The sequence below is a fragment of the Takifugu rubripes genome, chromosome 6 (assembly GCF_901000725.2).
Source record: "Takifugu rubripes chromosome 6, fTakRub1.2, whole genome shotgun sequence".
NCBI classification, from domain to species: Eukaryota; Metazoa; Chordata; class Actinopteri; order Tetraodontiformes; family Tetraodontidae; genus Takifugu; species Takifugu rubripes.
In genome coordinates, this window is record NC_042290.1 from 8,469,503 (window position 1) to 8,491,878 (window position 22,376).

At 57.2% G+C, this 22,376-nt stretch overlaps 1 protein-coding gene across 1 annotated transcript; it reads right to left on the reverse strand.

The window, feature by feature from the left end:
- Positions 1-1,484: 1,484 nt before the first annotated feature.
- On the reverse strand, positions 1,485-22,364 carry LOC101061243 (membrane-associated phosphatidylinositol transfer protein 2-like). Its single transcript, XM_029837436.1, has 28 exons — positions 21,950-22,364; positions 21,709-21,847; positions 17,847-17,944; positions 11,585-11,783; positions 9,374-9,588; positions 8,938-9,059; positions 8,632-8,865; positions 8,036-8,368; positions 7,861-7,956; positions 7,685-7,789; positions 7,235-7,299; positions 7,065-7,155; positions 6,823-6,976; positions 6,557-6,746; positions 6,365-6,484; positions 6,061-6,272; positions 5,809-5,984; positions 4,973-5,143; positions 4,756-4,887; positions 4,525-4,683; positions 3,745-3,893; positions 3,387-3,503; positions 3,202-3,318; positions 2,969-3,117; positions 2,645-2,794; positions 2,363-2,546; positions 2,171-2,299; positions 1,485-2,098 (listed from the first exon to the last, which is right to left on the reverse strand). Exons 4-28 carry the CDS (start codon positions 11,660-11,662, stop codon positions 1,730-1,732), a joined length of 4,017 nt encoding a protein of 1,338 aa, XP_029693296.1. The 5' UTR covers positions 11,663-11,783; positions 17,847-17,944; positions 21,709-21,847; positions 21,950-22,364; the 3' UTR covers positions 1,485-1,729.
- Between the last annotated feature and the right edge of the window lie 12 nt (positions 22,365-22,376).

Genomic DNA, 22,376 nt, shown 5'->3' on the forward strand with positions numbered 1-22,376 from the left:
TAAAGAACGATTTGGCTTTCGTGGTTGGTTGAAGACGTGGTGGAAGCCGGACGCGTCGTGGTCGAGGGGAGGACCTCTGCCCCTCACTGGCCCAGTTGGCGCCTCTTCGAGGCTGACTTGACGCTCGCGATGACCTCGCCGCACCGCCACCCTGCAGAACATACCCGACCTCCGTCCCTGCACTCGTCTCCTGTTTTAAAAAAACGAACCCATTTTTTGGACTCAAAACCGGACCGAAGATGGAGCGACCGTTCAATGGCGCCATCACCGGTCAATAATGGGGTTTCAAGTCAGTCTCGAAAATAAGCTAAATCTGAGCGGCACCATCTGGAAAAGAAACACGGCCTCCTGCGGAGTTCGTGAGCAGGCGGCTTCCTCCTCGTCCACGACCTCCCTAAATCTACAGTCCAGACAGAAGCGACGGAAGATCCTCTCGCCCGACTCGTGTGTTCCTCGCGTCGGCAGCAGAGAGTCTGGATTCTTTTGGACATTCATGCTGGATCGCTCCCTCCTTTTGGTAAAAACAGTCACAGTTCGACACGTCTGTAACACGGGAGCCGTGGGTGGGGGGGGGGGGGCGGTCGGGCTCCCGCGTGGACGCCAGCTCCATCTTTTCTAGACCTCCGTGATGAGAAGAGCGAGATGCAGGTGGACAAAACACAAGCATCAGCAGCTGGAAAGAGTCGCCGCCTAGAGGCGGATCAGAGGTATTGCAAGCCGATGAGATAAAGGGATTGTTGCTGTGGACTGTACAGAGTTTCAGTTGTTGCTTTAATGCCGCATGCCCTGTTTTTCCTGCTCTCTGCTCCGTCTGTGGTGCTGTTGGAGATGGTTAAGGCCTTGGGCGGCCCACAGGCCACGCTGAGAGGGTTCACGCTCGCCTTTGGGCGAGTCGGCCACGTTACAGATGCAGACGGGCGTGGGGTCGTTAGTCCGGGTATTTGTGTCTGTCTCTGCCCGACAGGGGGGGGGACTAAAATGTGTCTGTGGCACTTACAGAACTGAAGAGGAGTCAGTAACGGTGGAGATAAACGCTAACATCAGCATGCTAACATGCTCGCAGCGGCAACGTGGCTACGGCCACTAAACGCGTCTATTGTTGACTGACTGATTAAAAAGCTTTGGGGGGGGGGGGGGGGGGTTCTCCCCCTAACAGCCTCATGTATGGAAAAGGTGACGAACTGACTGGAAGACAACTTCTAGCATCACCTGGTTTTTCTAGAAGCTACGACAGAGCGACAAATAACTCCAAAGCTCTCTGCGCGGAGCGTTCTCCGGTGTCCGAGTGACCTTTGACCCTAATTTTGCTACGATGGTTTTGTACTTTTGCTCTTATTGCCGGCGGAGACGGTGGGACAGAGACACGGGGGACAGGCTGGAGCGTCCTGAGCTCAGGGATCGGACCGCACGGCGCGTTCACGTGTGTGTTTACGGAGAGAAGAGGCGGTTGGGGGGGTGGGGGTGATGGGGGGGTGGTGGTGGGGTGGGGTGATGGTGGGGGGGGGGGGGTGATGGTGGGGGGGGGGGGTGTCCAGTTGGAGATTAGTTTAAGGCTTATAATACGTCCCTGGACCCTGTCTGAAGTCGTGCTACGCTTGTGTTTCTTAACGTTCCTCCTGATTTCTCTGCTCCTCCTGGAAACTCCCAGAATCTTCCCTCCTCTTCCCTCCTCTTCCTCCGCTCCGGAGATCCGGTCCCCCCCGAATCCACCACCCTGACATTCCCAGGCTTATTTCGGGCCCAGAAGCCCCCCGCTGCCCTCCCGGGCGCTCCCGCTGCGGCCCCAGCACCCGGCGGCGATGCTCATGCTCCTCTGGGCGGCCGGGCCCACGCCGCGCTCCCGCTCCCCCTCGCACTGGCTCAGCGTGCGCTCGGTCCGTCCCGGCTGGCTGGGGGAGACCGGGCCCGACCCCCCCGACTGCTGCGCGGAGATGGTGCGAAAGATGTGGTTGCGCTTGCGCAGGAAGTCGCCGGCGGCGGCGCTCAGGCCGAAGCTGCTCTTGCGCAGGACCATGCGGGCGGCGGAGGACTTGGCGGGACGGGAGCGCTGGCTGTACTCCAGCTGGGACAGGTGGGAGGCGTAGCCGTCGGAGATGAACTGGAAGAGACCAGGACGTTAGTGGCGCCCGCCTGGCGGAGGAGGGAGCGCCGCCCGGACCGCCCCCCCTACCTGACACTGGTTCTGCATCTTCTTTGTGGGTCTCCCCACGATGTAGATGTGGGACGGGGGCAGGCCGATGGACAGGTACACCGAGATGTCCTTGGTGGAGCCGTAGGCCGCGAAGATCCTCATGTGGGCCTGGTCAAAGAGCGAGGTCGGCGTTCAGGGGCTTTGGGGATTGGGCGCTAGACGCTTCCTTACCTCCCCGATCAGCGACCTCAGGAAGTTGGCCTTGTGGCGCAGCGGGTCGTGAACCAAGCCGTCGCAGAAGGAGACGACGCCGTGCGGGAAGTTGTGCTGCGAGAGCCAGGCCACCACGCGCTGCTTCTGCATGTCGGGCCGGCCCGTCACGTACACGATCAGGTAGCCCAGATCCTGCCAGTACCTGGGGGGGGAGGGGAAAGGGGGAGGAGCCGGTGAGCGCCGCCGCCGCCGCCGCCGCCCGCCCGGCCGCCGCCGCCGCCCGAACGCCGGGACTCTTACCTCACCACGTCCACGGCGCCGGCCCGCACCTTGGGGTCGCTGCCCATGATGGACACGCTGGCGGCGAAGGAGCCGTCGATGCTGAAGACCACGAACTCGGTCCCTCGCGGCACGACGGTCAGGTAGCTGTCGGCGGAGGTGTGGTCGCCCCTGCGAGGGGCAGTGAGCGCGTTCAATCTACCACGCGTTTAAATCCGACGACGCTCTAATCAGATTAGCTGCGATCTCATTGCACTTGTAATCCGATCACAATCAGACGGACAACATGAAATCTGCTCGCGTGGACTCGGGTCCATCGGTTCAGAGGTTCACTGAGTCGGTCACCTGACCACCATTTTGACCGGATACACGCCGATGGCGAGGCGTTTGTGTTCCGGGATGACGTAGGAGACGCGCCCGCTGCTGTTGGTGAGCTCGGCGTCGAAGTGGACCCACTCTCCGGAGGGGGGCTGGGTCATGATGTGGATGTCGATCTGCAGGAAGCAACCACAGAACTTCCTGTTTACCACTCCGCCTCGGCCAAAACGGCGAGGGCGTGGCGCGCGGCGCCGCCTCACCTTCTCGCCGGTGAGGGTGACCATGTCCAGGGGGCCGTACATGAAACGCCCCATCACCATCTGGGCCCCGTCCTCCGTGAAGACGGCGTCGTTGACGCGATGGTTCGCCGTCACGTTCTGGTGCCGCCAGGAAACGTTTGACACAGTCAGAATCTCGACATTAGCGGTGAAAACTGGGATCTTACCCGGATTTTAACATGAGTCCTTTTGCGGAGCCACTTCTCGCGAGGTTTGGACGGCGTGAACTCGGACACTTCTTTCCCATCCAGCTCCAAAATACCGGAGTTCTCGTGTCTCATCACCTGGGAAGAACAACAACTAAAATGGACGCTGCTCATTTTAGGCTCGCTAGGTCATAAACTCGCAGCATTTAAGCTTTTTAAAGTCAAAATTCACGTCTATTCAGCCGCTGAGCGAAGCATTTATCAGAAATAATTAGCAGAATGCTAAAACGATGCTAACATGCCGAGTTTCCTCAGTTTTATGCCCCCGCTAACCAGCGCTAAGCTAACGATGGGAAAGCATAAAAGTCCCGAATCAAACCTGTCTGAGCAAAAACGAGACCACATCTGTTGACTCCCAGTAGGAGGCGTGGAAGAGGTGAGGCAGGGCCACCGTGGGGAAGGCCGTCAGGGCGTCGGGGCAGTACAGGGCGTAATCTATCCTCTTGCTGCCCCACCACCGGGAGGCGACTGGAGCGAGACGAGATGGGAAAGAAAAGTCAGGAGTCAGATCGCTGGGACCCGGGTGGCAGCACATTCTGCAGCAAACACCTAGAAGGGACTAAAACCAGGCTACAGTTCAGAGCCAGTGAGAAGGTTTTTGTCAGGTCAAGTTGGAATCTGAGCTTCAGAAGCTACGGAGGAGGAAGGAGAGACGAGAGAAAACCACACAGGGAGGAAGGGCGGATCCTAGGCTCCTCCCCCAGTCTCCTACTACAACTCCCAGGGTACCTTGCTCTATGTTCTTCAGCGCCCCTGGCGACGGGGGCACCGAGCCACAGTCTGTGACATCAGACGTGACATCGGTGACGTCAGAGGTCGCGTCAGAGGTCGGGTCGGAGCTGAAGTCCGAGCCGGGCTCAGACTCCGCGCCGCTGGGGTTCTGGAACACCCGACTGGGTTTGTGACGCGACCACGGGGGCGCTCTGCGCGGGGCAAACCTATCGTAGGGGAGCGCCAGCCGAGACGCCAGGCGGGGCCTTTTAGTGCGCCTGACTTCGGACGCGTGCGCTGAGGCGACGTTCGGAGGGAGGAAACGAGAGCGTCAACACATCCATGTTCGGACCGGAAAACAGGGATCGGACGGCCGACCCGGACTTACTGGTGGCGATGTTGGAGGCGGTGTAGGAATCCGCTAGCCCCGACACCTGGCTGGCCAGGCTGGCCTCGCTCGCCCTGCGGTTAAAACGAAGGTGAGGGACCCCGGGCGATGTGGACGAAGGGCCCTGGCCGTCCACGGTGATGTGTGCGTGGGAGGACTCTGGATGGACAAGAGGGGAGTTAGCATAGCGCTACCTAGCTTGATTCGCGTGGCTAGCGTGGTTAAACGCACCGTCTGTCTGGAGCTGCCAGTTGAGCACAGGCACGAGGATGGAGGTCTCGCTCACGACGGGGTCCTGGTAGCGGCTGGACGCGGCCCCGGCGGGCTCCATCAGGAGCTGGGGGTTGCTCTGCACCGTCTCCACTTAGAGGGGGGGGGGGAGGGAAGAGATGACGAGCCGGCGTTTCCGGAGCGCGGAGGGAAAAATGATGGGTGAGCGCGGACTCACCCAGGAGGGCCGAGTGTCCGTCGCCCAGAGGGAAGCGCTGGTAACGAGGAACGCTGAAGGGAGGGAGCATGTGGAAGCGCTTGTCCAGGAGAGGCTCCAGGCGGGAGGCCGAGGGATCCGCGGGGTGGAACAGGTTGTACACCTGCTGACAGGCGGGCCGCAGGGCGGAGACTGGAGGAACAGAACAATTCCCATAACAAGCACTATGCTAACATGCACATCTGCCACTGTTAGCAAACGCTAGCTTTGTTTTTCTGGGGGGGGGGGGGGGGGGGTTCTTTGTCTTTCATCTGGGTTTATGGAGCTGATCCCGGCGGCTAACCTTAGCATTGGCCTGAGCTGTCAGTCTTTTCAGACACCTGAACTGAACTATGCTAAGCTAAGCTAACTGGGCCTCATTGACTGTGTAGTTGTCACTGTGGTCTGCATCCTTTCATGTAATTCTGAATGGTTATTTCGGCGTTAACTGCTTTTTTTTCCTCATTTGTTTACGGTACACAATGATTTTTAGGAGATTCTTCTGCCGGGATGAGAACAAACAGCTGCTGGGCCAGATGTTCACACAGCGGCTGCGGGTCAGTGGCCTCTCCTTTCACGTCCCACAACACACACAGATTTGCGTCTGTGTGACTTAAATCACGTATTTGCCATTTCTCGGCCAAATTCTTATCTGGTGAGGTCAGACACGTGGCGAGGCGCCCGACCTCTGACCCCTGCCTTCTCTTCAGACCCTGAGAATAACACGTCAAAGCAACAGATTTCCACAACCCTCCGTTTTGACCTTTTTGAGACATTGGTGGCATGAATCAATCGTTTCGATCGGATCATCTCCTCACCGTCCAGCGAGGGCACAACGGTCTTCCTCAGCGCCAGGACCAGCCCCAGAGGAGAACCGAACAGGAAGAAGTCCGCCACCTCAAAGTCAAACTTTCCCAAGGAGCCTCCTTCCAGCATGGTGCTGTTGCTGGAGCGCCGTGACCCCGGTTCCCCGAGGAGCACGCTGGAGTGAAGGCTGAGGAAAAAGGAAACGTCGCTTGCAAGAGCGGAGACAGCAAACAGGAAATGATGTCATTTCATGGGTGCGGCACCTGGACAGGAAGGCCTGGTGGTGCTTGATGGTGTCCAGCTCGTAGGTGGAGGAGTCGCTGCGCTTGCGCGGCAGCTGCCTCTTCGGGTCGTCGGGCCCGGAGCTGCGGGGGATGTCGATGTTGCTCCGACTGAGGTGGCGGCTGCCTTCCAGGGTCGGCGAGGAGGGGGAGACGCTGTTGATGATGATGCCCGGGGAGAGAAGGTCCGCGTCCTGGGACAGGCGAAGAGGAAAGGAAACCAAACTGAGTGGGCCGTTAGCGTTAGCGTTAGCATTAGCATTAGCATTAGCGTTAGCACGGATACCTGGACGCTGATGGTGCTCCCGCGCCTGCTGCTGTTCTGGCTTTCTGACACCGTCACAGAGCTGCTGCAGAGGGCGTCGAAGCCCAGGATGCCGCCAACGCAGTCTCCCAGAACGCACACCTGCACCGGAGGGAACGCCACAGGTGAACACGCGCAAGGACCCGAGCACGGACTCACGCCTCCACGCCTGACCTGGCCGTTAAACGACTCCCCCTCCAAGGACTTGATGAAGTCACCGTACACCTGATTGGCCCTCAAGATGACGGTCGCCACCGCGTCCTGGTACTGCGGCGCCGAAGTGGCGAGGAGAGGCAGCGCGGCCAGAGGGATGTGGTCCTGGCTGCTGGACAGGCAGCTCTCGTCGTAGCTGTAGGGGCTGAGGCTGCGGGCGGACCGGACCGGCGTTAGCCGCGCGCGGGCTTTATAGGCGCCAATGGATGTTAGCTAATGTTGCTCACTTGGAAACGAGGGAGAAGGCGTCCACGCAGACGGCGGGACAGGGCACGGTCCGGACGGCGATGCGGCCCAGCGCCGCAGGGTAGTGGACCCTCATCACGGTTTCAAACACCCCATTCAGCGTGTTCTCGTCCCCCTGTTTACTGTTCTGTTCGCCTGTGGGACAAGAAACGCCGGCGTTTGTGAGCTGGCGCCAGGCCCGGCGGTGCCGCTGTGGCCCGCAGGCCCGGCGCTGCCGCCGTACCTGACCCGGTGTCCAGAATGTTCCCTCCGTGGAGGACCAGGACGAGGACGTGGATCTTGGACGGCTGGAGGCACCGCTGGGACGAGCAGTCCTGCAGCAGGAGACGGAGCGGTGGTTAAAAACGTGGGTCAACGCGAGCGGACGGCGCGCGGAGAAGCGGGCGCACGTACCTCCGTCTGCGGCCCCTCGTTACGCAGCGCGGCAAACGGGCCGCCCGACTCCTGGTACAACACGTCTGTTCAGGCACAAACAGAGCAGCTGTAACTGAGCGTCCAGGGCTAACCGTTCATGCTAACGCTTCCTACCCTGCGCTTCAGCCGCTCATGCTAACGCTTCCCACCCTGCGCTTCAACCATTCATGCTAACGCTTCCCACCCTGCGCTTCAGCCGTTCATGCTAACGCTTCCCACCCTGCGCTTCAACCGTTCATGCTAACGCTTCCTACCCTGCGCTTCAGCCGTTCATGCTAACGCTTCCTACCCTGCGCTTCAGCCGTTCATGCTAACGCTTCCTACCCTGCGCTTCAACCGTTCATGCTAACGCTTCCTACCCTGCGCTTCAACCGTTCATGCTAACGCTTCCTACCCTGCGCTTCAGCCGTTCATGCTAACGCTTCCTACCCTGCGCCTCCTCCACTTCGATCGTCTCGATCTTGTCCATCAGGTCGTTGGAGCTCCACTTGGTCATGTCCTTCACGAACATCTCCTCGTTGTCGGAGAAGTCCTCTGCAGGACGAAAACCGTCAATGCAGCAGACGGAACCGTTGGTGTGTGGGGGGGCGGGCGGCGGAACGTACCGTGAGCGTCGAAGAACTCGTCGTCCGTGCTGTCCTCGGAGTCCCGGGCGATGCTCTGCATCCTCCACTCCGAGATGCTCTGGTGAGACGGACTCCCTGCAAAGGTGTGGAACACAGCTGATGCTGCTGCCCTCCTGCCCCCCGTCGGGGTCAAAGACCAGAAACTGCCCCTCACCTCCCCTCTTGGACGACCTGTTGGAGGAGCGGGACGACGTGGACCACTGCTTGGTCAGCTCCCTCCGACCCTCCAGGGAGTCTCCCAGTTTTCCTCCCTCGGCCTCCGCGGGGGATCCGGCGGCCTCGGCTCCCGGGTCTTGGTCCGGGCCGACCGAGGAGCCGTTGGTCTCGGTTCCGCCTTCTTCGTTCTGGCTGAAATGGCCCATCTTCTTGGCTAGAGCCAGCTGGGTCTCCAGCTCCAGCTGCCGGATGTCCTCGATGGTCAGCCCGTACCACTCGTCCTGCCAGCACCAGGCCTGCCTGTGGGCCCGGACCATCACCTTACGGAGGCCTGAGACACGCAGACCGGGATTAACCGGGATGGTGAAGCTGGTCCGGCCCTCATCCTTCTGAGCTAATAATAATAATAATAATAATAAAGCCGACTCAGGTGAATATAACTGTGGCCACTAGGGGCGCTGCGCCGTCAAAACTAGCAAAGTCTTTACAGGTTTCATCAATGTTGAACACCAACATTTTCCCACATATGTCAGAAACACGTGCACGCTCTGCTCGTGCACTCTGCACCCCCCCACCTGCAGGTCAGTTACCCACCGACGTCGTGGATGAACCTCTCGATCTTGGACTGCATGCCCCAGTATCTGAACTCCACCTTGCAGAGTTTGTAGGCGCACATGACGGCGGCCTGAGCCGGATCCCGGTGGATCTCCTCGATCCAGTCGTCCGACAGCGGCCCCCGCCTGGTTTTGACTGACTGGTAGAGCTTGGGGTCTTCTTCCGCCAGGTACTCGTGGGGGGGGATGTAGTCCTTCACAATGTCTATGGGGTCTGCAGAAGGAGGGGGTAAGTGTGGTTGGTTGCATTGCATTGTGGGAAAATTGACGCGTCCTCCCTGCTTACCCACAGTCCTCTGTCTCCTCTCAGCGGCGGACATGTTGAAGACGTCGCCCTGGCGACCGGTGTCTGGTTTATAGTAGGTCTCGATGTCGATGGAGAACTTCTCCACGAAGGGACAGGTGTACCTGCGTAACCACGGAAACTCTTAAAGGGACACAAAGCCACCCGCGGCGTTCCCGACCTCAGTCCGCCACCAATCGGCTCATTTAAGATGCAGAAATATTTATAATGATTCCAATTAAGAGTTGAAGTTAAAGTCCAGAGAAAAGGAACTAAATTAAATCCTTCCTTAAGGTTACGTTGGGAAAAAGCGCCTCATCGGCAAATCTATGCTTGGAAAAGTCCTAAAAACAAACATGGATGCAGTTTTATCCCTACTTCCTGTTGACGCTTTAATGTAAAACTCGGGGTTCATCGGGGGGGGGGGGGGGGGGCTCACCGGGTCCGCGTGTAGGGGTAGGCGTTCCAGGACTCCTCCTCCACTCGCAGGGCCGCCTGGGGCAGGATGGCGCAGAACCAGGACGGGATGTGTTTGCCGATGTGGTAGACCTTGTGCGTGTACTGGCCCGAGCCCCCGGGGCCGTCCTGGTACGGCCGGTTCTCCAGGATCTCCACCCCGCTGCCCTCGCCGCAGCTCTCCTCCCGGCTCTTCTTCTGCAGGACAGCGGAGCGACAGCGTGAGACGCAGGCCCGCCCCCTGCTGGTGGGCGCCCCCTGCTGGTGGGCGCCCACGTGCCTTCGTTCAGCACGTTAGCATCAACCGTGTCGCACCCGTTCTGGAACGTTAGCGTTAGCGAACCCGTTAGAAACAGAACCTCCTCCTCGGCCTCCGTTCCTTAAAGTTAATGAGCTCCCTCGCTGGTGTCGTCGCCACTGCGGCGCTCAGGAGAGGCGGAGCTTAAAAAGGATCGTTAAAGGCAGATTAGAGGAGCGTCCCGGCTGCCTCCATGACAGGAAGCAGATGCTTCGCTACACGGACCAGGTCCGAACTGGCCTCACTCGTCCCACTCAACCAATCAAACCCTCCCAGATCCTCTTAAAGAATCCGGCCGGCCCATTTTTAGATTCAGATTCCCGGTTGCTCCATTCAACATTTGCACGTCAGGTCACGTGACCAAACGGGAGCCGCCGCATTCCAGGGTTGTGATTGAAGGGCTGCGTGACTGCTCCCGAGGTGACGGGCTGCGGGTCGACGCCATCGTTATTAACAGCGAGAGACGGGCGTCCGGGGTCAAGAGTGGGACACGGAGCTCCCCGTCCTGGAGACGTTGGAGTCAGGAATGAAGGTCAGGAGAGGCAAACAGCTGGAATCTAGCAGGTAATGGAGGAGCCGGAGGCCCCAACTCCTGGTGCCTGGTGCAGAGGACACGGAGGAGCCGGGACGATAGGAGACACACGGAGACAATGGAAGGAGGCGGAACCGTCGCCGAGCTGTCCCACAACAACCAAACTCTCCATCAGAGGCGACGCTCCGGAACCAACGAGGGGGGGGGGGGGAGACCGAAGACATCCTGTCGTGAAGGCAGGAGCGACTGGACCCGGCCAGTGGGACTCTGAAGGCTCTGGCTCTGCTGAGGGTCTTGTTTCTGCGGCTGAATTATTGATGGGACACGGCCTGGTTAGCAAAGACCCGGGAGCGGCGCCGCCCTCCCCGGGCCCGGCGCTGCGGCGCGACCTCATGCATCAGGTCTTATCGTGCAACACTGGTCGGGGCTCCGCCGCCGGTGGAGCTGCTGTTCCCCACGCTCGGATTTCAGCTCGGACCTGGCGGCTGTTAGCGCCCGTGCATCAACCTGTCAGGTCATTTATTAACTTCCCTTCCACACGCACGCACACACACACACACACACACGCACACGCACACACGCACACGCACGCACACACACACACACACACACACACACACACACGACAAGCGCGTCTGCAGGTGAATGATGATGCGCGCGGTTCGGCGTCTCGCCCGCGTGATAAATATAACTGTATCCTGTATTTAGAGCCAGACAGAATGTCGTCGTGGTAACGCTGACTGCACCATCATCCCCCCCCCCCCCCATCTCCATTATCACAAACAAATGATGACAGCCTCTGCCACGCTGCAGCTGATGTCACCGGTTACCACGGCAACCAGGGCTCAGTTGTGACGCTGAGGAGGAGGAGGGGTCCAGAATGTGTGTGTGTGTGTGTGTGTGTGATCTTCACAGCTTCAGACCTGCTTCTTTCAGTCTCTCTGTCTCATAAAACTATTATTAATCACTGATTATTTATTTGACACTTTCTGATTGATTGTTTACTTCTGTTTGTGTTTGTGTGTTTTCCTTCCACCTGCGGGGTTCGAAGGCCGCCTACGCCCAACAAGAGGCTGCTGAATTTGTAGATTTTAAATTTAGCCTCAAACAGATGAATATTTAATGTCACTTGATTACGATTCAGTATAAAAAAAAACCCTAATATTGACCTTTTTGTCTAAATAAAAAGGGATCTTTTTTTTCACGTGTACGTGCATTAAACGATATCAAACAGGATCTAATCCGCGTGCACATGGAGCACCATCAGGTCGGCAGGACAGCCCCCGCCCTGGCGACCTCTGGACGCCCTGGCGACCTCTGGCCTCCCTCTCCCTTCCCCGCATGCTCTGGAGACGCCCCCGTACCTGGATCATGTAGAGCTGAGCGATGCGATACTCCTCCACGCTCATGGGCATGGGGATGCGGTACTCCTTTATCAGCATGGTCGCGTCTGGATGGGGCCGACTGGGCGTGTGTGCGGAGGCAGGTCTGTGAGGGGGTCGCTCCACCGGCGTGGCTACAGCACATTCAAGCAGGCGCGATGGGAGTCATGGCCGTCCTTCCCTGAGAGGAGAAACCAGGTCGGAATTTAGCTTCCTGCGCTACTTCCAGAGAAGGGGGCGTTAGCGTGTTTGTGGGAGGATTAATCGGCGTACACAAGACAACACATCCCTCCCGCGGATCTATTACAAGGTAATCCACTGACCGGCCGACATCCCAGAAATCCCCCGGCAACCTAAATCCCAACTCTGTCCACGCACCAAAGATTCAGCCAAGTGGTGGCCGGTGCAGCGGCTAAATCCTTCCCCCTACGCCCGTTCTGAAGCCCCTGCTTACATCCAGTTAAGGCCTCGGCCCAAACGCTTTGGTGATGTTTCCACTCAAACCCCAGGAGTCACATGACAGAGGCCACTTAATCTCAGTCAGATTACAGAGTGCTGTAAGAGACGCCGTCCCTCCGGGACAGAGAGGAGGAGCCTGAGCCTTCTGTCGGGTTATTCATGCTGCCGGCTGCTTAGCTGGCGGATAAAAAATGCTCTGGCCACAAATTTCTTTCAAAAACATCTAAGGAAAGAAAATCCAGATGAGCTCCCTTCTTTCTTGTGTTCACACCTCACTGACACGGTGGCATCGTATCACTCCGCTCTCTCCGTCCGTGCACCGGCTACAGGTGCTTCACCAACGCGCACGGAGGCTGGAATATTCCACCTGTGTCTCTCAACCGTGGCGCTTCCCTCCTGGAAAAGCCTCCACCAGCAGAGCTGCTATTTATAGCTCCAGAGTAATCCCCATGGAGCACGATGGGAGACAGGCAGGGACGAAGAGGGACACACTGACAGAGGGACAGAGGGACAGACAGAGGGACAGACAGCCTGACAGAGGGACAGACAGGGACGAAGAGGGACACACTGACAGAGGGACAGAGACAGACAGCCTGACAGAGGGACAGACAGAGGGAGAGAGGGACAGACAGCCTGACAGAGGGACAGACAGCCTGACAGAGGGACAGACAGGGACGAAGAGGGACACACTGACAGAGGGACAGGCAGCCTGACAGAGGGACAGAGACAGACAGCCTGACAGAGGGACAGACAGAGGGACAGACAGCCTGACAGAGGGACAGACAGAGGGAGAGAGGGACAGACAGCCTGACAGAGGGACAGACAGAGGGACAGACAGCCTGACAGAGGGACAGACAGCCTGACAGAGGGACAGACAGCCTGACAGAGGGACAGACAGCCTGACAGAGGGACAGACAGAGGGACAGACAGAGGGAGAGAGGGACAGACAGCCTGACAGAGGGACAGACAGCCTGACAGAGGGACAGACAGAGGGAGAGAGGGACAGACAGCCTGACAGAGGGACAGACAGAGGGACAGACAGAGGGAGAGAGGGACAGACAGCCTGACAGAGGGACAGACAGAGGGAGAGAGGGACAGACAGCCTGACAGAGGGACAGACAGAGGGACAGACAGCCTGACAGAGGGACAGACAGCCTGACAGAGGGACAGACAGAGGGAGAGAGGGACAGACAGCCTGACAGAGGGACAGACAGAGGGACAGACAGCCTGACAGAGGGACAGACAGCCTGACAGAGGGACAGACAGCCTGACAGAGGGACAGACAGAGGGACAGACAGAGGGACAGAGGGACAGAGGTGCGTGAGGACCCAGTCCTCCGCCGGCTGTGAGTCACCACGTTAGCGACCTTTACAGAGGAACAACAAACACCCACAGAAGCTAAACGATGATTCACCCAAGGAGGTGATCACATGATGAAATGACCTGAAATACAGACTGAATGTAAACGTAACGGGAGCGTTTTCCCGAGCAGAAAGCTTCCGACGGGCCTGCGGAGGCCGAGCCCACAGAAAAGTCTCCGTCCAACAGGCTGGCACAGAACCCCGCGCTGCTCTTCAGCCATATTACAGTAACAGGAAGTTCTTTATCACCACCCAAGAAAGTGGTTTCTGTCTCCACGTCTTGATTGATGCCTCCAGTGATGCCACTTCATCCTCTCTAATTGCTTTAAACTCCGGCCAAACAAAGTTCTCTGCCGCCAGTTAGCAAACGTGCACCTCAAATGGCAGCTTTAACCCTAACAACAGGGGATGCTGAATGGCTCAGAATGATGCTAAATGGCTCAGAATGATGCTAAATGGCTCAGAATGCTGCTAAATGGCTCAGAATGATGCTGAATGGCTCAGAATGATGCTAAATGGCTCAGAATGATGCTAAATGGCTCAGAATGCTGCTGAATGGCTCAGAATGCTCCACTGGTGCTAAATAAGACCCACAATATTCTATATGAACAGCAGGCAAATTACAACATGTTCGTGGCCGCGTGGTCAGAAACAACACGGGGAACTGACTGACACTTCCAAGTCCAGAACCTTTGCCCAGTTGGACCTAATGAACCCGTTCATGGCGAGAGAGAGAGAGAGGGGCGTGACGGCAGGAAGGCGGTTAAAATGCAGCAACTCTGCGGAGAGCTGCCCTGATCATCACAGGCAGCGACGCCCGTTTCACAGGGACGGACGTCAGCGCCCCCCCCCAAACAGCAACTGGGGGGGGGTTTAAGACTTCCCCACTGCTGGAAAAACTGCTCCGATTGCGCAACCGCAAGTAAGTGTTGGGTGAAAGGTCGGTTCCATCCAATCCTGACACGCTTGTTCGGGAAAGAAATTCAGAAAGGGAATAAATATGAGGAGACAGTTTTAGCCCAAATGGAGAGAACGGGTTGGGGGGGTAAAACCCTCCTGTACACATGAACCCCCCCTCAACAAAAACCCACCGTCAGCATTGAAAAACAGCACATGAGACTCATCCTTCAGACAAAAGATGAAGCAACAGATGAGGAATTCTGGATTAAAACAGCAGCTGAATTGTCTGAAACCATGAGATCGACCGTTCGTGCCTTAAATTCTAGCAGGTTAAGCCCGACACGTCCTGTCTGATCATATTCAAACACGCACTTAAACCCCTCCTGACGTGCAGGTGGGATCCATAACCGGTGATCTGCTCCATCTATGTATATTTATGAGGCGCATGAATCCGTCCCAGCGTGATGCTTCTGATTTCTGAGGTTAGAGGAGCCGCGCTGCGCTGACAAGCTCCCCCGGCTGGACCGCCTCCGCTCCTCATGATCGCCGCGCACGTACAGCGCACGGCGGGGCCGCATCACACACGGAGCCGGCGAGGACGCTCCGCGGCGCATCCCCCGCTCCGCGGCGCGCGGGTTTAATCCGGAGGGAGGGAGCAGGTCCGGGAGCCGAGCGTTACCTCGGTGCCGCTCTCACAGCTCGTTCCCGTCAGAGATGAAAAACTCTGAACGTGCAGCACATCACAAGCGCCCCCGGCGTCGCCCCTCGACGTGCGTCGCACGCCGGGCGCGGAGACGCGCCGCGCCGGAGGAGGAGTTCAAACCGCCTCCACCGGGAGCCACCTGCGGATCTTGACCCCCCCCCCCCGTCACCTGTGCCGCCGCCCTCACGTGTTTACATAACGGCGCGGCAGAGGCCGGCGGTCCGTGCGGCGCCGCGGCGGGTGAACGAGAGCGGACGTGCGGCTCGCTGCAGGAGGCGCCTCACCACAGCTGCCTCGGGGTTGCAGATCCTGGTCCTGGACTCAGCAGATGCAGCCCTGCCACCCCTCCACCCCGCTGCACTCTCCTCTGCCGGTCCTCACCGGCCTGTCCCGCCCCCCCATCTCTCTCTCTCTCTCTCTCTCTCTCTCTCCCCCTCCGAACCAGGAAGAAGTCTGGGTTTTAAAAATCCTCACAGCGAAATGAGAGCAGGTATCGATCCTCACCCCACCTCTTCCTTCCCTTGTTGCTCCATCTACCTCCCTCCTGCGCTGCCTTTCCCCTCCACCTCCTCGAGACCGAGGCAGCGCTGTTACCATGGGGACGCGTGAGGCTGAGCCCTGATTGGCAGGGATTGTTGTGATGCAGCGTGTCGGCGGTGCAGCCCACTGGACGGACGGCTTCTTCCCTCAACATCAGCCTCGTCGGAACTTATTAAACGAGGAATGGGCTGATGTTTAAACCATTCCGGTGCTCCGAAAACCTCTCCGAGGGTGGCGGCTCTACCCAAATGCTGCACTGCAGGGAACTCTACCCGAGCCGGTTCCGGTCCAAAAGCAGTGGGACTCGGACTAAAATGCCCGGCCGCTCGGCAGTGACGTGGGGAACGCTGATCATGTGCGTGAATCACCTCTGCCTTTGCTCCCAGATCACCTGCTCGCTCTATTATTCATCTGTTTGCACGGCTGTCGTGACCATCCTGCCTCTCCTGTCGTGTGTTGGTCCCGCCCGCAGAATCTGAATGAGCCAGCCTGCCGGGCGTGGACGCAGGATTCCTCTTTTGACCAATAAATCAAGGCTTCGGCGCGGCTCAGACGCTGTTCCTCCAGACCGTAGCCATGACGTCACTCCGAGGCCGCCTCGCTGGCTTCCGTGGAAACGGCCGCAGTGGCGCTGCACCTAAAAACTTACGACTGTCTTCTCACGGCGATTAAAGCTGTATTTCCTGGCACGCTCCGGTCCAGCGGGCCAACTCTTCACCGGTGCCTCACCAAGACCGACAGATGGTGCAAATTCATACGCAGTCGTGCACAGATGTAATTGGCTGCACAGCCGAAGTGCTGGTTCAGGAAGGCGGAGCTTAGAAGCAGGGCGGCCCATTACGCCATGATGGCAGTAGCAACTATAAATAGGGAGGGTTAAAGGTTGCTGCATTAGAGGAAAAGGCAATTTCCTGCATTGTGCTGCGCTAATATTTGTCTCCATTAATGATGATGGCGTGCATTGATCTGTTGTCCGAGCTGAGCAACAGCCAGAACGCCATCAGAACCATCAGCGAGGAGCAGAACAAAGGACACAAAAGTGTCAGGCGAGTCCTTAAAGAGCTCTGGAGCGGAGATGAGCGGCTAAAAAGCCCGTTGGGCGGCTCCACACGGACAGATGTGTCACTCGGCAACAGGGCGCCGATGCCAGGTCCCCACAGGCTCCACCCACGAGGACGTCCCTGACCGAGAGGCGACGGACAGCAGGTGAGGACAGCCGTCGCGGGATCGGCCACGCCTCTCAGGCGTCCGCGTCCCTTTAATTACATCCTCCCACGGCGCCTCGGGGGGGCGGGAGGTTAAAAACAACCCGCCTCCTCCTTCATTCTGATGGTGAAACACTCCAACGGGCGCCAAGCGGAGGGTTAGAAACGCCGTTCAGCCGTTCACAAGCGGGACCCTTTTATCTGAGCAGGCAGGGCTGTGCAGCCTCGCCAGGAAATGACTTGTTGACAGGTCCCCCCCCAAACACACACACACACACACACACACACACACACACACACACACACACACACAGTTTATCTGAGCATCAACAGAGCAGCGCGATCAGAATCCTGTTTCACACGCAGACGTGCGCCTGCCTCTCCTACAGCTGTTAATTTGCCATCCTGTCAGCAGCATCTCTCCTCGCCAGACACTCAGGACGGCAGGTTACCGGCGCCGCCACGGTGCTGCCGCCACGCCGCCGCCACGGTGCTGGCGGCCGGGGCCGCGCCGCTGCAGAGAGACGCATCTGTTTAAATCCACACAGGTGTTTGATGGTACGACGGCTTCAGCTGCGCGAAGGCCGCGTCGTTTGATCGAATTCTGAGCTAACGCTGCATGAGAAGAAGGCGGCGTTTTCAGGTTAGCTGTTGTTTTCCATCTCTTTTGAGCAGCTTAATATAATTTGTCTTGGCCGAATAAGTGACAGGCTGAAGCGTCTCTTCATCTATCATGAACATTTTAATCAAAACCAGGCGGACACCTTCCGGCCGTCGGCGCCGCTGACATCATTTTTATTTGACAGAGTTTATCTCTTATTAGCTGTGCTTTAATCTAACCAATTGAGCCTCTGAAGGGGTCATAAATTTAAAATCTTTGAAGATTTATGACACAATTATCTGGAAACTTCAGATTCCTGAGTGGGTCGTCACCTCCACTGAGACTGGGTGTGATCGCCTGATGTAAAACTTCATTTTACTTAGTAAACCAAGCGGGGGTCTCATCTCCACCTGGATGGACCCTCGAGTGACATCAAAGTGTCGATCTCGCGTGGATTTTCAGGCATTAGACAAACCTTAGGGATGGGGGAGGCTGAGAGAACCTGGAGAGAACGTGATGACGCGCTGCCACTGACCTGCGGTCCATCCCCGCGGAGCTTCACACCCGCCGTTCCTGTGAATGAGAAGCAGATGAGGCTCAACACAAGAAAGCCTTCTTGAGAGCACCCCCCCCCCCCCAACAGAACAGGAGGAACTGACCATAGAACCAAGAGCTCATTCAAAAATATCAGAACCAAAGCAGCATCCATTCACTGATGTCTGATCACTGCCACCACACCAGGATATTCAGAGGCGGGGGCAGCTAATGAGAGGGAACGCGTGATGGCCCGGTGATGAGGGAGGGAGGAGGGCTATTTTTAGCTCAGGATGATGATGATGGGGGTTGGGGGGTGGTGGCAGAGAGCAGCATGGTGGTGGAGGGGGGGGGGCTCATTGTTGTTGCGAGAGGGAGCAGCCTGATGTTCTCTTTCCTCTTCTGCAGGAAATTCGCTCACGGCGTCACGATCAGTCCAATTTTAGGTCCTGTTCGAACTTTCTGGATAGGTAAGAAGCAAAACTATCACAGGGACAGTGTGGACTGAAGCAGACGTTAAAAAGCTCTTTTATGAGCTGGAACGTGTCATTATTGTCATGCAGAGGTTCCCTTTACGGCTCAGTAACGGTCCCCTTCCCCTTAAACGGGAACCAAAGGCACCATCTGGAACAGAAGATGGCGGAAGCCTTTCCTGAGCTTCTGCCTTCAGAACAGTGGGGAGAAGAGACGAGACGCTTCTTCGTGCTGGATGGAGAGGTAGCAACACTCCTGAAGATGATCCCCGGCCAAAAACACCGGCGTCTGGCACGGCTCCAACGCCACTGCGGCCGGCGGGCGAGCCAGAACGGTCCGGAAGCTTAATCAGGGACCACAGCAGCGTCTCCACGTGTAGCTCCGTCTTAATGTTGGACGGTGAACAGCTTCTCGCTTCAGCCACACTCGAAATTCACTCCGTAGACCTTTGGAAACCTGCTTCCCTGGAGCGAAGGACGACCGTTACCGGCTGATGAATGTGCAGAAAAACACAAGGATTCGCAAAACACCAATGTTAGGATTCCAACATGGACCTTGAACTCATCATCCGTCCATCCGGGAGTGAGACTTGATGTTTATTTATGAACCGCAGCCTCCCGAAGGCTCCGCGAAGGGTGTCGACGGTCGGCACAGCCTCACCATCGCCACGTCGACCCTCCGAGGACGCCGTTGACCTTTAACTAAGGGTGACGCTGCGGGTATCAGGTGAGCAGGCACAAAGACCCGGCCGCTGCTCATCAGAGTAAGCGCTCCGGCCGAGCCCTGCACACCGGCCCGACCCACATGCCCGACCTGAGTCTGGCGTGACCCCCTCCGGCCCCCTCCATCTGGGGACGTCATCAAAGCGCAGGTCTAAATTTAAAGCGTTCTTGAGAGGGCACCATGTGACTATCTCACTCACACACACACTCACTCACACACACACACACACACACACACACACACACACACACACATACGGTCTGTTTGCATTGATGTGGGCCTAAAAATACCACAGCAGAGGACACAGAATGAGGGTAAATGGCGTCTTTAGGCCTGTGTGAGGGACATTCACATGTGGGCAGCACATATAGATTCAGCTGATACGATGTCACTCCTGGTGAGATCAGTCAAACGTGAGGTCATCTGCATCGGCGGCAGCCTCGGGGTCACATTTGAAAGCCAGATCTGCGTTTTCTTATCTCCTAACATCGGTGTTGTTTACCTCTCACCATCGGTCTCCCTGCCACACGTCTCCATATGACAAACACATATGTGTCAGGCTGCCAGCTTTTTGGTCTATTTGCGGCGCTTCTCGCCGCCGGGTGGCGGGTGGGCGGCGGCGGCGGCGCCAGACGGACTTGAGAGGAGAGAAGTGTCGTCCATTCCTCCCACGACACGGCCCAGGCTGTGAAGCCACGATCGGTGGGCTGGAATCCCTCTATTTACGCTGCTAAAAATAGATTCCACACACTCTGGTGACGTGGCTGCTCGTGACCAGACCCCCCCCCCCCCTCCGCACCCAGCCCCCCCCCCCCCCAGTCATGTCATTATTGGTATGCAACCCGCGTGCCCACTCTGCTCCAGTTCCCTCTGACGTTTCCTTTGAAGAAATAATGTAAGGTGGAGGAGGAGGGGGCTGCTACTGTCCTGTCCACGTGAGGGGGGGGGAGGGGGGCAGCAGGGGAGAAGACAGAAGGGATGGATGGGCAAGATGGTGAGTGGAGAGGGGGGGGGTCAGGGGAGGAGCTCAGTGAAAAGCAGCTCCTGAAGGAGGGGGCGGCAATCAATAGCATGAGTCATTCTTTCTGTGGTGGCCACTTCCTAACAGCATTCATTAAAGCAAACCTAATCATTGGGGCCCATAATCAGATCCTGTATGGTTCCGTCTCCCTTCATTCCCACCACGCACTCTCAAATCATGCACTGAAATGGGAGGAAGCAACCGCGGGACATTAGCAGGAGGCAGCGATGGCTGCGCCGATAGCGGAGCAGCGTGGCACCCAGCAAGATGTCGGCGGTTCTGGGCCGGCGGCAGGAAAACCCTGGAGAGATTCACCACGTTTGTGGTGAGTCTCTGTAAATAAAGAGTGTAAGTAAAGTAAATAAAGAGTGTAAACAGTCCACCACGAGGACACGCGGAATCACGCAGAGCCTTCGTTGTAGCAAAACAAGAGGGAGCCAGATTAGCGTCATGATTAGCGTGCTAGGTTAGCGCAGAGTTTGCTGTTAAATAACAGGAGAATAAGGTTGCTCGTTAATAATTGTTTACATTCTGTAGACCAGTAAACAGGTATTAAGTCATCTGTTTACTGTTGTTTTGTTGCTCTCTGCGGACCCTGAATTATTTAAAGCCCCGTGTTGACAGAAGAGGCTATAAATTCCTCCCAGGTTTAAAATGCCCTTCCTAGAAAGTTTCAAGCAGAGCGTCCGTCTGAATGCGTTAAAGGTTTGAGAGGATTACACGTGCTGGGGCCCCTCCGCTGTCTCAGAATAGCTCTGTACGTCCCTGCGTCAGCGTATACGCAGCGTTTCTGCTAATGGTGCTGCTGCTTTACATCTGAAGCTCTGGTCAGGGGGAAGAGGCCTTTCATTTAGGTTTAATGGGATGAAAAATTAAAGATCTGAAGTCGTCCTCCTGCAGCTTTTCTTCCTCCACCTCCTCCTGCACCATTCCAATTCATCCTTCTTCGTCCTCACTCCTCCTGGACTTCTGTCCACTCCAGTGGACACCCCAGCCTCTCACTGCTGCCATTCTACCAGGGGACCTTGTGTTCCTCGCACTCGGGTTCACCTTGCGATGCTGTAACTGTCCAGAAATACATCAACCCCCCCACAGAATGGAGTGAAAGGAGTGACATCATGAGGAGCCCCCATCGTAGATCTGGAGGCCTCAAGTTTGGCAGAACTTCACGAGGGACCAGAGGGCATCCCGGCACGCTCAGGTGCAGGCTCAGGTGCAGGCTCAGGTGCAGGCTCAGGTGCACGCTCAGGTGCACGCTCAGGTGCAGGCTCAGGTGCAGGCTCAGGTGCACGCTCAGGTGCAGGCTCAGGTGCACGCCATTTTAAAGGAGTGCCACTACATTACTGTGGCTCACAATGTACCCAGAAAAATGGCATCGCAACGTCCAAACAGCAATTTTGGATGAGATTATGACTCTGGTAATCTGATTCCAGCCTCCCCCCTCCCGCTGTTTGCATCAGATGTGACTGAGGCTGTTGGGGTTAGACAACCTCCAGCTCGTCTGGGCCATTTTGTGCTCCAGACACACACCTGATGGTGGACACTGCCCCCCCAGGAAAGGCGGGGGCAACAGCCAGAAACTCACCACAGGCCCGCGAAGCTCTGCACCTTCAATCACAGCCACGATCGTGGAGATCCCGGTGCAGTCTGGGTGTTATTTGTCCCGATCACCTGAGATCAGCGGTGATGGAAGCCGCTGAAGCCGCCGCAGCTCAGTCACGCGGCTTTAAAGGACGCCGGAATAAAGAAACGCCACATTTGAGAATACTTGCAGTGGAACGGAAGGTTGGAGCCGCGGTGTTCCAACAACAGGAAGAGAGACTCACCTGCTCCTGTTTATCTGCAGTCCCGGTGATTCAGAGAGCCTGAACGCAACATAGCAGCTGTAATTTCTCCACACGCACGACAGCGTTTGACTCGCAGCCACAGAGCTCCGCTTCTCCTCCGCGTGTGTCTGCACCTCACCGCTGCCCCTCCATCACCCAGAAAACACGGTTGTCCTGCCCGGTGCTCCGGCCAGTGTGTAGCCGGTGTCCGATGGTGGGTTCGGGTTACATCATGTTGACAGGACCCGTTTCTGACCCAACGGAGGACAAACTCCGCCCCCTGCCGGTACACATGCGCACCGCACCCGGGTGATAGAACATATCTACATATCCTTCAAATATGTGATACATTTTAAATACCGCCATTATTTATAATCTTTGAAATTAAGGGTAGGCAAAGCGCTTTTTTTTAATTACAAAACGACTT

Bases quoted from the DNA above. Each gene is read 5' to 3' on its own strand.
- LOC101061243 (XM_029837436.1), bottom strand. From the start codon at position 11,662: ATGCTGATAAAGGAGTACCGCATCCCCATGCCCATGAGCGTGGAGGAG. The intron at 6,977-7,064 runs GTACGGCGGCAG...CTTGTCCCACAG, and splicing joins CATTCTGGACACCGGGTCAG to GCGAACAGAACAGTAAACAG. The intron at 2,795-2,968 runs GTGACCGACTCA...TGCCCCTCGCAG, and splicing joins CCGGTCAAAATGGTGGTCAG to GGGCGACCACACCTCCGCCG.